This window comes from Perna viridis, chromosome 5 (assembly GCF_037379345.1).
Source record: "Perna viridis isolate PV_CMFRI_1.1 ecotype Kerala chromosome 5, ASM3737934v1, whole genome shotgun sequence".
NCBI classification, from domain to species: Eukaryota; Metazoa; Mollusca; class Bivalvia; order Mytilida; family Mytilidae; genus Perna; species Perna viridis.
The window spans coordinates 45755084-45771706 of NC_142449.1; the positions used below are offsets into that span (position 1 = coordinate 45755084).

A 16623-nucleotide genomic window follows, 5' to 3' on the forward strand; every position below is an offset into this window, starting at 1 on the left:
GGGCCGACCAAGATATTTTTAAGGGTTTGGTAGTGATATAAAACATTTTGTTTTACAGTTGGTTAAGGAGCAGAAAGGCAGAATAACAGAGTTGTCCAGATGTAAACAAGAACAGGTAGTGGAGTACAAGGTAGGTTACATGTACGTGACCAGGTGACAAGAACAGGTAGTGAAGTACAAGGTAGGTTACCTGTACGTGACCAGGTGACAGGAACAGGTACTGGAGTACAAGGTAGGTTACATGTACGTGACCAGGCGACAGGAACAGGAATATCATCACTACAGAAAATAGCATTGTGACTTTAAATCTTATGATCATTTTTTAAGAATTTGGCTTTGATTCTAATTATATAGTGAGACAACGAATCTGCTTGATTCTGTTTTGATGTACAATTAAATGAACCTCGTTTAGAGGTTTTTGTTATCATTTCTATACCTTTCCTGTACAAAAACCTACAGTTTTGGAAATCAATGATGACATTAAATAAACTGTATTGTAAGGTACTTACTTGTGCTTGTTTGTATCCAGATTGAGTTCTAGCTAGCTTTGGCTTATAAACAGGAACCAATTTCACAAAATCATAAGTGTTAAGTTAATCAACAGAAAATATCATTGTGACATCATTAGTTATGATTGATTTTACACTTGTGACTTTTTAGGAAATCGACTGCTGGCTCTGTGGCTATAAAAACTTTAAAAATTACTTATGATTGAAAATATTCATAACTGATTTTAATAATAAAATCAAAAGCTTTTGATTTGATTTACCATAGAATTCAAGAATATTCAAGTTTTGTGACACCAGGGTCTTTTATCTAATATGTGTATCATACAGATAAGATTATGTAAACAAACCTTAATTCAGTTCCTGACTCTGCAGGGCACCATCTTGGCTTTCAATGTGGAGTTTGAGTTCTAAACAGCTCTGATTAGTTAAATTGAATTTAATTAGCAAAAACCTGATTCTTAGATGGGATTTTGTTGATTAAATCAGTTGTGAAAACAAGAAAGAATGAAGTATTAGTTGAATTATTTTCTGGAAATGTAAATGATTCACAGACCGTTCACCAGGTGGCACTTACACAGTAAACTTTTATGTAGGTATCACGAGAAATAAAGGATACCGGTAGTAACTCATCCAAAAAAAAACAATAGGGTGAAGGAAGGTGTGAAAAAGGATAAGATAAAACATTCAACCAGTTGAACTTCATTTTGGGATCTAATTGTAAAAATTTTCAATGGAAATTTCTGCATAGTGTTTCTTAGTGTGTAAAAAGAAACACTAAGTTATGTTCTGACTGGGGTCATTGCCTGAATTATAAGCATAACAGACATCTGTGTCTATGGGCTTTTTTCTTTGCTTACAAACATCATGTTTATTTACAATAGAACTCAAAATTATGTGAAATTACTTTTGATGTAATATTGAATCCCATTGGCTCTATCATAAAACAAATGTTCTTTCTTTAAGTACACTTTCCTTATAGCATGGTAATTTACAAGTTGATCAAATTGTGGAAATAGGTTCTTTATTTTAATATTGATGAATAGCTCTCTCTCTTATGAACTTTTTAATCTTATTTTCATTAATAGTAGAATAAGGTTGAAGACTGTTTGTACTTTCTCTTTATTTTCTTTTTTAATGATATGATTTCATTAGAGTACTATTTTTCCCTGGCCAGAGAAAGTTCAAGATTTTATAGGCCATGCTTTCTAATTTGATCCAGTTTTATGGGACTGGATCTTTTATATATTTAGTTGAGATTGAACCCATAGTTCACTCCAAAATAATCTTTGTCGGAACTCATGTTTACCTTATACTCCCATGCATGCACTCAATGAGTTGATGATATATTTGAACCACCTTGTCTGTCTATCCGTCTGCCAAAATTTATGTCACAAAATAAAAATTTTGGAAACCACTTTACAGAATGATTTAAACTTTGTTGTGTGGTGTTATATAGATGGGAGGTACATTGTTTGCCATCTGATATCAACTCCCTGTTTTCTTGGACCATTTTCATTGTATAGAATGATAAAGAAAAGTATTGTCAGAAAACAATTTCAAATTAGATATGTGGCTTTATATAGACAGGGCTTATTTGGAATTTAAATTGTAGCCCATTATCAACTTCCGTATGAGTGGGATATACCTAGCATGGCATTGCATGCAACTTCATGTTCAACTTATGTTGTGAAGCTGACTGCTTGAACACTTTTGTTTTGAAACTGACTGCTGGAACACTTTTGTTTTGAAACTGACTGCTGGAACACTTTTGTTTTAAAACTGGCTGTTTGAACACTTATGTTGTGAAACTGACTGCCGGAACACTTATGTTGTGAAACTGACTGCTGGAACACTTGTGCTGGAATATACAGGTGTTTTATTAATCAGGTTTTACTGTAATGAAGTGTAACTCCTGTAAATTCCTTGCAAACATTTATGAATAATTAATTTAAATATATTGACAGAAAGGAGCTATGTAGCTTTAGGCATGCTTATTCATTTAAAAGTCTAAATTAGTTTTCTCTGATTTACAGCCTGCATTGTGCAGTGTTTCCTGCTATTAACTGAAAATAGTCTAGTTTATTAGAATTTGAAGTACAGAAAAGGCACAATTTCATGAACAATTTTTAAAAAAATAATTTTCTTGGTAACAATAGTAAGAACTGATGTTGTTTGTTTTTCATTCTACATTTTCTATATGGCTGTAGTTTACAGCTTTCTCTACTTTTGTTCTCTTATAGATTATATATTTGTTTTGACTGCATAATAACATTTTTTTTTGTTTTGTTATTTTAATTACAATGATGACATTTGAATGGTAATTTTAGGTCAGAAGGTTGGAGGTCAAGGTAAATGTTACTTTCAACAGATTTTTGTAATTTAAGGAAACAATTAAATATGATCAATGTTCTCAAATCCACTATTTCTGTTAATTTTAATGCTTCATTTTCATATCCAACCAGCAGTGGTGCCCTGGGTAAATGATTGTTTCTGTTAGTGCATTTGTCAATTCTTTAATCATTTAAGTTTGTATTGTAGAAAGATGAAGATGGTGTCATCTTGTTACACATGCACTCTGTGCTATGATCTATTGTTAACTAAAGCAATTTTATGTTCTGACTGTGAAATGCCATGCAGGGCTTTAGTGTCTCTTTGACAGTTTCCTTTCCAATTTTGTTGTGTTGCCTAAAGATGTTTTTTGTTGGCTTTAATCTATGTATTAGTTATATTGTCATATTCAGGGTTTTATTTTGGTTAGTCCAGCTTCTGGTTTTGAAAGCTGAAATATTTATGCTTACTATGTAGACATGTTGTTGAAATTAAAAAAAACACACAAAATTAATTTTACATTTGGTTTAAATGTACTTATGTTCTATTTTTATTAACATTCCTTCTGTCATATTAAGGTACACCATCTCTCTGTCTGTCTGTCCACACATGTAGACAGTAGCTCAATATTGACAGAACATGTGCTTCAGTTACAGCTGTTTACAAGCAATACAGTTCTATTTTCAGTCCAAACTTCATGTTTTTTTTTCTATTTTCAGTCCAGGCGTCATGGTTTTTTACTATTTTCAGTCCTGGCTTCATGGTTTTTTTTCTATTTTCAGTCCAGACTTCATGGTTTAGAAGAACAAGAGGAAGAATCAAGGAGAAAACTTGTCCAACTTGAATTGCTGAAAAAGGTATTCTCTAATTTTGCTTCAATTTTCATACCGCTTGACCGGTGTGGAAAAAAATGTTCTCATCACTAATGACTTTTTTATTCTCAGAGTTCAATTGGCTTAGAAATTGATTGTCTTGGACTCCATCTTGAATCGCCTCGATTGCTATTGTAGTTATATGTCAGTTAAATGAGATAATTTTGGTGTTTTCTTACATTAAATAAAAATTATGAAGGGACTTGGGAAGATTTGAAGTGAAAAAAACCTTTGAAATCATCTGGTTTCTTTTGTTTGGAATGTTCGCGTTTGTGTGACGTCAACATGTTTCCTACAAATCGGAATCATAACGTTTCGCACGCCATTCATTTTTCGGTATTTTTTACGTTTTTAGGGCATTAGAGAAACAGAATCTAAACCCAAAGCTTGTTTAGTATGAATTTATCCCATCTCGTGAAATAAATTTTATAGTTTGAATAGCTTGGCAAGCCTCGCGACCAAAACTATAAAATTTATTTCATTCGATGTGAGAAATTCCATAATCAACTCGTTATCGTTGTAGATTCTTTATGTCTATTATTATGATATATTTTGTTTGGTTGGTTGTATTTACCTGTATCAATCGACAGTGAAAGCAGATCAGAAACCAACTCTTTGTGTTCATCCCTCATGCAAAACCAACTCTATGTGTTCATCCCTCATGCAAAACCAACTCTATGTGTTCATCCCTCATGCAAAACCAACTCTTTGTGTTCATCCCTCATGCGAAAACAACTCTATGTATTCATCCCTCATGTGAAACCAACTCTATGTGTTCATTCCTCATGTGAAACCAACTCTATGTGGTCATCTCTCATGCGAAACCAATTCTTTGTGTTCATCCCTCACGCAACACCAACTCTATGTGTTCATCCCTCATGCGAAACCAACTGTATGTGTTCATCCTTCATACGAAAGGCTACTGTAAACGTAATCATTTTTTTTTACGGTGTATCAATTTTCGCTATATTCGCGATGAACAGAACACTGCCAAAAATAGTACACACGAAACTGATTTTTTACACTATATAGCACAACTTATTTTTTTGTAACCATGAAAATTGATACCTATGAATATGTTTACTTGACAGAATCCGCGAAAATTAGCAACCATGAAAAATATGTTTACAGTACTTACTTAATTGTAGGTTTGTTAACCTCCTTGTCAATTCTATTGGATCTTGAGTTGATGGAGGTATATACTTTGTGTAAACTGTGTTGAATAAATATTGTTTTTATTTTGAATAAACTTTAATGTATATTATTTCAAGATGTTGATATCATATCATTGGGAAATTTATCACCATTTACACTTACATGATTAGGTAACCAAAGCATTTTTATGAGTCTGTCCTTTGACTGACATAATATACAACTTATGTTTTTGTGGAAGTCCATGTCAGATTTTATGAAATTGACCAAAACTATAGGCTATCATTGTGATATTAGACTTTACAGATTGCCACGTGTCAACATTAATCCAATGGAAATTTTTAAATAAAAACGTTATGTTATAATTATCATGGCAAACACATCAACTTAAATTTTCAAAAAAAAATATTTAAATTACAGTATTTTTCATGGTTTATGTCCTTTTTTGAAAAATGTAAAAACAGGATTACCGGGTATATATGAAGTGACCAGGATTACACTAAGATAAATAGAAGCAATCGTATAACACTGCCCAATTTAAAAAAAAAGTTAAACAAAAGTATTTTGGTGGATGCTTAATGGCTTACTGCAGACTGTCTTTCTGGCCACATTTCATATAACTCAATTGCATTTAAATAATCTGTGATACAATGTTTTGATGGATGAAAGCTCCCTTCAGTTTTTTATGGTCTTCCCAGTTTGTATAGACACATTCACTCACAATAATAAGGGGGAATACATATTTTTCTGATATTATTTTACATAATTTTCAAACATTTACTATTACAGGACAAGACCAAACTGTTAGCTCAAGTGGAGGCCCAAGACTCAGTCATCAGTGGACTAAAAGCCGAGAGAAAACTATGGGGTCAAGAATTAGCACAGCAAGGTAAATATTGTAGAAACCTAGGAAATGAGTTACCTCCCTTTAATCTTGAGACCTATATTAGGTTAGCATACTTACTTTTGTTCCTGTTTTATTACTTGGAGTTCAAGTATGGATTTTTTAATGAAAAAAATGGATCTTATTCAGTATTAATTGTTTTGATTATAGTCTCTAAGAAATTCCATTCTACCACAAGAACTAGCACAGTAAGGTAATACAGGAAACTAGTTACCTACCATTAAGAATGAAACCTATATAAAGTTAATATACTTTCTATATAATCTGTTTTTGCTTTTTTCATTTTGTAATATGGTTTCTTGAATGACAAAAATATCTCAATGCACTAATGGTGTTTAAGAAAAACAATGTTTTAATTAACAGTGGCGGATCCACCCCTCCTTTTTATTGGAAATTTGTCATTTTCATGTGTAAAATAGACAAAAAATTGTAAATTATGTCCTAGCACCCCCCTTTTTCAGAGAAACCCCTGCTGGCATTCCTCATTTTGCAAAGTGTCTGGATCAGCCCCTGTTTAATGTCTCAACTTCAAACAAAATCTATTTCACATTACCTTCTGCAGTATGTTATAGTATGGCTTGTTATCTGTGTTAATTACATAACATCAAGAAGGTCTCATAATGTAGGCACAGTATCTGTGTAATATGTAACTTCCAAGATTATAATGCTTCATACTTAGGTGGGATTTTACCTACCACAGTATGATATCATAGTTATGATTTAATAGGAGTTTTGGGATTCTTACATTTTATGTCGTATTGTAGTGGCAGACTTAGTTCAGCAATTAGTAGCATTTTTTTTTATCCTAATCCTTGCTGCAATATTTTAATGTTATTTATCTGCAATGCTTCCTGTTCTGTTAATAGGACAGATATTTAGAACTCTCTAGACCTTGCTTGCTTGGGCCTCCTATTTCATCGCCAATACTTCCTGTGCTGTTAAGAGGACTGGTATTTAGAACTCTCTAGACCGTGCTGGCAATGCTTTCTGTTCAGTTCATAAGACAGGTTCATTTATTCACAACTCTCTAGCCCGTGCTTAGCTTGGGCTTCCTTTAATATTGGTACTGCTTCCTGTTCTGTTAATAAAACAGAAATTTATGACTAGATAGACATCTTGACCAGCCACGTCACTACCAGCAAGGTTACTGATAAATTTCAATTAAAAATCTACTTAATAGTTATAGAAACACCTGATCACCCTAAACACTACCATCAATATTTATTTTTTTTATCAGAAGCAAGAGTTTTATGTATTGAAGGATTTTAGCTATCCTTGAGAGAGAAAAAATGTGTACGATTTTTTTATTCTGTGGTAAAAAAAGTGTGTTAATTTCTTTTTTTTATCTGTACTATAGATTTATAACATTTTCACTTCCTTATTGCTCTGTTTAGAATACCAGTATAAAAAGCCTTAAAGTTTTTCACTTCTGACTTGATTATATGTAATTTATCAATTCAATAGTTGAAAAAATATTAAATTCTATTTCTACAATTTTCTTAAGATATGGTTTTAAATTATACTGTTATTGAGGAGAAAGTAAAATATATTAGTCATTGTATTTCTTAAAAAGGTGTCCAATCTCCTTCAATTAGACTTTTTAAAAACCTCAAAAAAAATTGTAATGTTCCCAATGAAATGCATTATGATAAAGGGAGATATAATCATTATTCATTATTATATTGTATATTTGCACATTTTTCAAAATCATTGAAATCATTGTATTAATTTGCTCTACCTGAGAGGGTCCATGATTGGCCAATAAAACTCTCTTATATATCTTATATCTTATACCCCGGTATATTCATGGAAATGATCAGCACACCAACAGTTGAGAATTGGACTTTTCTTTAGATCAACATGATATGTTGTACACTCCCATTGTGTAAAATTTGGTGACAAAATGATGTACTATTATTATACCCCAACTCAGCAAGTAGGTGATGTATTGGAGTCACCTTGTCCCTCCGTCCATCCGGCTGTCGTTCAGTCTATCCAAATTTTATTGCAATTATCATGACTCCCAATGGATAGATTAATTTCAGATTTAATGTGTGGGTTCGTGCGTTTGGCGTATACATTGTTAGCGACTTTGGGTGTTGTCAGATATCAGCTTCCTATTTCTTGGAACTTTGCTATTTTAAATAATTGGAAAAATAAATAAAATTTTCATCACAAAAATCTCAGCTTCCAATGGATGGATTGATTTCAAATTTTGTGTGTAACTTCATACAGCTTAAATTGAATGAAGTAACATTAATCTCACCAATTTGTAAAAAATAAGCAATCTTTCATTTTCTAAGCATTCTAGTACCAATGATTACTTAAGTTTAGAGGACATCGATAAAATTGTATAACCAATCATGTTCCTGATATTGTAGCAAATAAATATGTTTAAAACTCAAGTTTATGTATATTTCATTTGTTTTTGTTACTTTGTGCGTGTGATTTTAGTTACTTTATGTTCTTTGTTGCGTATGTCTGTTTTCCATGTCTGGTCTTTGTCCCTGGATTACATTCTTTTGATTACCGCTATAACCTTGGTTTCCTTGATTACTCCTTGATTACCGCTATAACCTTGGTTCCCTTGATTACTCTTTGATTACCTCTATAACCTTGGTTCCCGTGATTACTCTTTGATTACCTCTATAACCTTGGTTCCCTTGATTACTCTTTGATTACCTCTATAACCTTGGTTCCCTTGATTACTCCTTGATTACCGCTATAACCTTGGTTCCATTGATTACTCCTTGATTACCGCTATCACTTTGGTTCCCTTGATTACTCCTTGATTACCTCTATAACCTCGGTTCCCGTGATTACTCTTTCAGGTGCATCATTAGCTCAGGATCGAGGGAGACTAGAAGCTAAAATTGAAGCTCAGAATTCTGAGATTGCTGTTCTGAAGAAGAACTTAAGTGTGAGTTGGAACCTTATTTTAAAACTACTTCTTTATCTTTAGTTCCTTTTACTCAATAATTTAATGTGAAAAGGGGAATAACTCTATTATATAATAGAAACACTTTTGATTGTCAAAGTAAAAAGTTATTAAATACATGTATATAAATAACCTGTACATGCATTGAGTTTAGTCAAAAAATGAAAAATTTACAATTTTATATTTTAGCCTTTAAATTTACCAATAATGTTGATGGCCTTTACTAATTTATTGCTATTTTGTTTAAAATCCCTTTGATCTTGCTATACAATAATTTTCAATCTCACGCCAGTTGAGTGAGAATGTAAATTAATGCTAGTTTCTATGTCCTCGCATCCTCCCTAAGTGTGTTAAATTTTGCCTTAAAATAATGGTTTATCAGATAATTGCATAAAAAAAATACAGATTTGAATTAAGAAAATATTTTGATCTTATATAATTTTATTACAGAGAGAAGCTGATGCTTTAAAGATCAAGTCAAAAATGTTGGAAGATCAGACAGAAACTATTAAAAAACTGAAAGAGGTACTTAACAGATTAAATATGCAGTGTAAAGATTGCATCCAGTCTTGAAATTATAATGAAAGTTAATAATGTATATTCAAACAAATGATGTGTACCTTTAGTTATCAAGGGAACCAAAATTGTAGGATAAATCAGAAGAACACAATCCAGTGTCAAATACCCGACAGGGAAAACAGACATACACAGTAAAAAACATAAAATAATGTAAATAATAAGTACATAGCAACAGAAGTAAATGAGCAACTCGGACTCCACTGGGAGCATGGACCAGGTGCACTGGTAGGGTAAGCATTCTCTGCTTTTCTTGAAACACCTGCCAAGTTGCTCATAAAAAGTCAAGTCTGGGGTATACAAAAGAGGAAAGGAAAACTATGACACATTGAACAAATTGGTTCGTATGGTGCAGATAGATCCACAAGTGATGACAACCATAAAACTGTGTTGATGACTTTAATCTTGAAGCAACATAACCATGTTCCAAAAGTGTAATTGTAAGAAGTTTGTTGAATAAAAAGCACACGTAATTAGTTCAAAGACTATGACAATATAGTGGCATTATAAAATGAGATTTTTTAAAGAAATTAAAAAAGTACTGCTAGTTTTGTTTGTTTTTTTATTTGAAAACTCAATGAAATTTCTCTATTGAGAAAGAGAATGTTATTTTCCAGTTATCAATATCCAACAGTTTTCATTGTGATAATAAATATATCAGAACAGTTAGAACTATCAGTATAAACCTTTACATGACCCATGAATACTTGTTTTACTCAACGCAGGGAGTGATAGAGAGAGATGAGGAACTGAGGAGAACTAGAGAGGAAGCTCTGAAGACCCAGAGGAGTTTGGAGGACCAACTGAATGAAGAGAGGGGTGCCTCACAAGATGTTCAGGTATGAGTATGAGTTGGGTCTTAGATTTGATGTAGTGGTAGATCTTATTTTGTGAAAATGTGTAACCTGCAAGTTTAAATCTAGCTAAATGGAGTAAATCTGTTAAAGTCAAGTACAAGAAAATAGTAAGTTAGGATTTTTTGTAAGGTGGCAGTGTTCTAGGATTCTATTTTCCTGTCACCAGGGGCATTTACAGTTTTGGTGAGAGAAAGTTGTTTGTCATGTTCTACTTTCACTTTAGCTAGTAGAAAACTGAATTTTGAAGGATTTGTTATGTTCTGAAAGCAGACTTTAACTGTGGGAAAGTTAATCCTGTTTTAGAGTTTTTCCAGGGAAACCTACAAATTTCAAAAATCCTAGAACAGTGTGATTGTCTCTTATACACATTAGCAATTATAATTTTTTTCTCTATCAAATGTTAATGTCTATAAATGCATTATAAACCTGCCAGTGGATATTCAGTGGATCTTACTACGGATGATAAATGAAAAAACATGTCTATATTCCTCTTAATTTTAACTCTACTGATTTTTCTTCAGATTATAACAGAGATATTCGTGTTGCTTCTTGTAGAAGAGCTCTGGTAGTTCTTACTGACATGTAATTCTTGTCATCTGACTTCTTTCTAATAAATTGATGCCCTAAAAGTAAACATTGATAGAACGATTTTCATTGAGAAGTGACATTTAGTGAGCAAATTGACCAGAATTGTAACCCATCAAAAATAAAAAATATCAATTGTATAAACATAAATTTTTTTCTACTTATTACAGGAAAGAATAGATGCTCTAAGAGGAAGAAAGGACGATCTGAAATTACAAGTGGCTGACTTACAAGCTGAACTGGACGAATCTAAGAAAGCTCATATGTTAGTATATTGACTATTGGGGAGAAAATGTTTTGTTTTAGGTTGGTAGGGATTTAAATGAGATTAAAGTAATATAATAGAACCAAGATTCATTGGGAAAAAATCTATGATAACATTTGGTAATTAAAACAAGAGATAAAATAAAAACAAAAAGCAAAACATGAAGTCATAAATTAAAACAAATGAAAAAAAAAACAGCAAAATAATTTACCGCTGTCCACCCTTAAAATTTTTCTGTTTTGGCATATCATAATCAAAGGTGGCATGAAATTGCAGTTGATTTTACATTTTTTTGAAACATTACATTTGTTTTAATTATTGTTTCTGTCAAAATATATACACATCTAACTAACTTCAAAGTAAGAATTAACTTTCAGGAAAGATCCCCCATTTCCAAAAAAAAAAATGAAAATAAAAAAAAAATTATCTGCACTTTAGAATTTCAGCATGATAAAACAATTTTTAAATTTGAGATTGTATCAGAATTTGTAAGAAAAATTTTTTACCTCTTTATAGCATTCTGAACAACAAATGGAAGGACAAGTCACAATTGATTGGTCAGCTAGAGAAGCAGGTACAACAGATGAGGGATAATTGGGGCAGTAAAGAGAAAAGGTTACAAGAGGAGAGGGATAAAGCTGTAGAAGCTGCAAGGTAAATAACTCTTCCTTACTCTACCACCTCTCCTCATGCACTGAGAAATACATCTGTAGAGGCTGCAAGGTAGGTAACGCTTCCTTACTCTACCACCTCTCGTCATGCACTGAGAAATACATCTGTAGAGGCTGCAAGGTAAATAACTCTTCCTTACTCTACCACCTCTCATCATGTACTGAGAAATACATCTGTAGAGGCTGCAAGGTAGGTAACGCTTCCTTTCTTCACTTCCTCCCCTCCATACACACAGAGCAACAGATCTATAGTTCCTGCAAGATAGGTAATTCTTCCTTTATTTGCTACCTCCCACTCTTACTCGCAGAGAGGGACAGTGGTGTAGAGGCTGTAAGGTTGATAATTCTTCCTTATGAATACACTAGACTTCATTTGCACACAGATAGGAAGAGACAGGATCAAGAGATGTAGCCATCAATCTACAAAGTATGTTGCTCTCCCTTCCTTCACATATTCTTCCTCTACACACACACAGAAAAAATACTGTAAAGCTAGGAAAGTAAATAACTCCTCTGGTATTATATTGGTACCACACACATACTGAGATAGATAATGAGGTTGGTTGTATCTTTCTCCATAATACACTACCTCACCTCCACAAACACACAAGAGGTACAAAGCTGTACAAGTTATCGTCCTCATTTACCATCTATGTACTGGATTCCTAAACTCCACAAGAATCCATACAAACAATGTTTCATAGCTAGATCTGTAAAATGTATCACCAATCCTCTTTCAAAACTTTTAACTTCTATACTCACAACTGTCAAAGAGGGTCTGCAGTCCTACCACAACACTTGTTATTCCCGTAGTCCAATGTGGATCCTGAAAAATTGGAAAGATCTTTTGGAGACAATCAGTTCAAGACTATTATCTGAATATAATAGCATTAAAACCTATGATTTTTCAACACTGTATACTTCTATTCCCCATACTCAGTTAAAATCCCAACTTAAAAACATTATACTTTGTTGTTTTTCCAGAAAAGATGGTACACCTAGATACAAACATATAGTTCTTGGTAGAGAGTCCTCATACTTTGTAAGAAATAATTCCAAATAATCTTCGAAAAATATAGAGAGGAAGATGTTTAAAAAATGCTGGAATTTCTAATCGACAACATATTCGTCCAGTGTGGTGGATGTTTTTTTCAACAAACGGTTGGCATTCCAATGGGAACAAATTGTGCTCCTTTACTTGCTGACCTATTCCTTCCCACTTATGAGGCTGACTTTATAGCTGATTTGATCCGAAAGAAAGAATATCGTCCTAGGCTAGATCCTTAAATCTCAGTTTCCGCTATATAGATGATGTATTATCTTTAAACAATCTTAATTTTGGGGATTTGATACATTGCATCTACCCCAAAGATTTTGAGATAAAGGATACTACAGACACTGTAAAGTCAGCCTCATATATCTTGACCTACACTTAGGAATCGATGATCAAGGAAAACTATTGACCAAACTTTACGACAAACGTGATGACTTTTCATTCAGAATTGTCAACTTTCCTTTCATCTGTGGCAACATCCCTTCAGCACCTGCGTATGGAGTGTTCATATCACAACTGATACGTTATGCCAGAGCTTGCCAAAACTACGCAGACGTTTTGTATCGCACTAGAACTCTAACATATTGACTTTTGGAACAGGGTTATGTTGCTACAAGATTGAAGTCATCACTACAGAGGTTTTATGGTCGTCATCATGAATTCGTGGATCGTTAAGGTGTATCCATCTGCACCATGAAAACTGATTTATTCAACGGGTCATAGTTTTCCTTTCCTCAATTGTCTTGACTTTTTTATGAGCAACTCGACGGGTGTTTCTATAAAAAAAAACAGAGGGCGCTTACCCTACCGGTGCACCTGGTCCAAGTTGCTCATTTGCTTTTGTTACTTTGTATGTATGATTTAAGTTGCTTTATGTTCTTTGTTGTGTATATCTGTTTTCCATGTCTGTCCTCCCCCATAATACTCTACCTCCCCTCCACAAACACACAGAGGTATCCTCCTCCATAATACTCTATCTCCCCTCCACAAACACATAGAGGTACCAAGCTGTATAAGCTAATCTGCATCCTTCACACACACACATTTGTTATGGTAGATAAAAAATAGGAAATAAACAAATTTAAAACAATTAGAATATAAGATTTAATCAGCTTAGGTCAATCAATAACAAACAATAGAATACTCATAATTCTTCTAACTTGAAACCTATGAGAGTTTAATTTTTATTTTTTTTTTATCTTACTTCATTTTAACAGTACTGCCATAGATAAGTTAAGATCTTTAGACGACCAATTTAGGAAACAGTTGGAGGCCAAGGAATTCTCACATCAAGAGGAGATCAACCGACTGGAACAAGAGAAACAATCTGAGATAGACCGGGCTTATCATAAGGTGGGTATGCCATATGGTGGTATTTATTTTCGGAAATATTCAACAACTTCCTGTTTACCGAGGACTTAGCTTATTTTCCTTTATATCATGATTGAAATCAGGGGTATCACTCAGATTTCTTGTTCATCTTCACTTAAATTGATTTTGCCAGTTTGAGAGAAATATCATTGAGTTGCTTTTTTGCTCTCAACTTGCAACTTTGTGAAAAAATAGTTATTCAATTGCTTAAGCCAGCTCATTCAGTCGCAAGTAACATTACCATAAGTTTTCAATATAAAACTTTTCTTAGAATTTCTTAGAAATTGGACCATAACCACAAAAATCATTTAAAACTTGGTATCTTACAAACAACTGCTTTTCTTCTACTTACAACAATTAGCCCTTACTATAAATTAAGAGATAGAGACAGTGAAACTGTGGGTAAAATTTCAAAAAAATTCAAATTATCTTTTACTGTGAAAGTACTTTAATTTGTGGCTCCTAATTTTCGTAGATCAGTGAAGAAACACAAGATCGTGGATTTTTTAATTCGCGGTTTTGAAATTTTCAGTCTACACATCAATTAAAATCTATTACTTGTTGGGAACCAAATTTTATGGTTTGACATATCCACGAAAACCACGAAAATTGGTACACCACGAACAACAGTATTTTCACAGTATTTAACTTTTAGTATACACCATTTTAGAGTTTCTTTTATTATAGGTTTATGAAGTGGAGGAAGAAATGAGGGAACTTTTACGAGATCAGGAGTCAAACAAAAGAGCAACGGAAGAAAAAGTGAAAAGATTAACTAAAGCACTCAGTGACTTACAGACAGATTTACTGTAACAAATATTTTTTAGAATGTTATTGAAATGATAAGCTAGAGTTGTCTCTCTTTGATTAATATTAATTAAAGTAAAGCTGTTACAAGATGGTGAATAATTTAAGATAATAGATATATGGCGAGATCTTTATTGGAATCTGTTGTAAAATTGCTTTGAAACTTTGAAAATTACCTATTTAACATGTAATATCAAGTAAAAGTTAGAAGGTACCAGTATTGCATTGCATATCCTGGAGTGGGTGTATGTCAAAACATGGAGGGTATAAAAATATAGTGCGTTTTCTTTTTGCCTTTCTACAAACTAATGTTTTATCAAAAGATATGAACAATGACTTATAAAATAGCACATAGCACTATAGGATGACAAAATTTTTGTTAAGAAAATTAACATTATAACATGAAAATGTTCCACTGAAAAGGTTGGTTTGATGAGTGCAAAACAAAAGTGACAGTATAGAAAATGGATATTTATAGTTCAAGACTACTTTTCTGTCCCATCTTCGTGGACTCACCTTACTATTTTTTGCGGAAAATTAATTTTTCACTTGTCCTTAGAAATGTTACATAAGTGAAAGTTTTACTGAATCAATTTACATATTTTTTTTTAAATCCTAAAAATATGCACTCCACTATACAAGTCTATAGGAATATCAATGCATTACTGATACCAGAAGTTGTAAGTGAGATCAAATGTAGTGACTGAGTTGTTTCCCATGGTTTATTGACATAATAGAATTTCTGTCCAAAATATAGTTGTAGTATGAATAACCTTTATATGTAGTCAGCTTTTTGTGACATCATATTTAATGAATCATGTGATAAATGATAAATAAATGAATTAATAAAAACTTGTGATTATTTTGTAAGTGGGCTAAGTGGATGAATTAACATTATTCTCTGAACTTGTATTGAAGCTTAAGTGAACAGACTGATTTTAAGTCCTTGAATTGTATTGTTTTCTGAGTGAGGTAATTGACCTTGGTACCAATGTAAATAGTTGAGCAATTATGCTGATGAAGTTGCTTAAGCTGTCATGATTATTTCATAGTCAGTCATTGTCGTTGCGCATCGTCAATTGATAAATTGTTCCTGTCACATGATGCTGTGTACTGTGTGAAATTTAGAGAGAGACAAAATCACTGTTAAAAGTGTATTTTAAAAGGGTACCTGATTCCATAGTTCAATGAATTGTGTTGGACCATTAATTTTTAAGGGCAGTTAATTTTTTTTATATTTTATATGGCATTTATATGCATAAATTAAATAGAAAATGCAATTAGTATTTACTACTACAAAGTAGCAAAGTTACATGTAATTAATTTTTATGCTAAACCTAGTTTTTAACATGTAAATATGTTTCCCTATATTTTTAGCTCACCTTGCCAAAGGCCATGTGAGCTATTGCCATCACTTGGTGTCCATTGTCCGTCGTTAACAATTATACAAAACTGTTCTCCTCTGAAACTGCTTGACTGATTAGAACCAAACTTGGTATAAATGTTCTTTGGGATATCCTGCATAGAACTGATGTTGGGATTTTTTATTCGTCAAAAACATGGCCACTGTTACTAAAAATAGAATATAGGGGTCAGACAGTAGATTTTTGAATATATCTCCAAAACTGTTAGGTTTAGCTAAATTCTGAAACAGGTAAAAGTGTTTGGCATGATGAGATCTATCACTGATCAAGTTTTGGTTTTGATCCGTTAGACATGTTGGAGTTATTGCCC

The 16623-nt window shown here is 32.7% G+C and overlaps 1 protein-coding gene across 1 annotated transcript in view; it reads left to right on the forward strand.

Moving 5' to 3' along the window:
• The window catches only part of LOC148617922 (leucine-rich repeat and coiled-coil domain-containing protein 1-like), a 111952-nt gene extending 96211 nt beyond the window's left edge, over positions 1-15741 (forward strand). The window contains exons 18-27 of the mRNA XM_088585596.1: positions 59-130; positions 3620-3694; positions 5651-5750; positions 8597-8685; positions 9154-9228; positions 10005-10118; positions 10892-10986; positions 11503-11640; positions 13929-14064; positions 14770-15741. Of these exons, the coding sequence (XP_088441722.1) occupies positions 59-130; positions 3620-3694; positions 5651-5750; positions 8597-8685; positions 9154-9228; positions 10005-10118; positions 10892-10986; positions 11503-11640; positions 13929-14064; positions 14770-14895 (1020 nt within the window). The 3' untranslated portion in view covers positions 14896-15741. The remainder of the gene's footprint in view (positions 1-58; positions 131-3619; positions 3695-5650; positions 5751-8596; positions 8686-9153; positions 9229-10004; positions 10119-10891; positions 10987-11502; positions 11641-13928; positions 14065-14769) is intronic.
• The last annotated feature ends 882 nt before the right edge of the window (positions 15742-16623 follow it).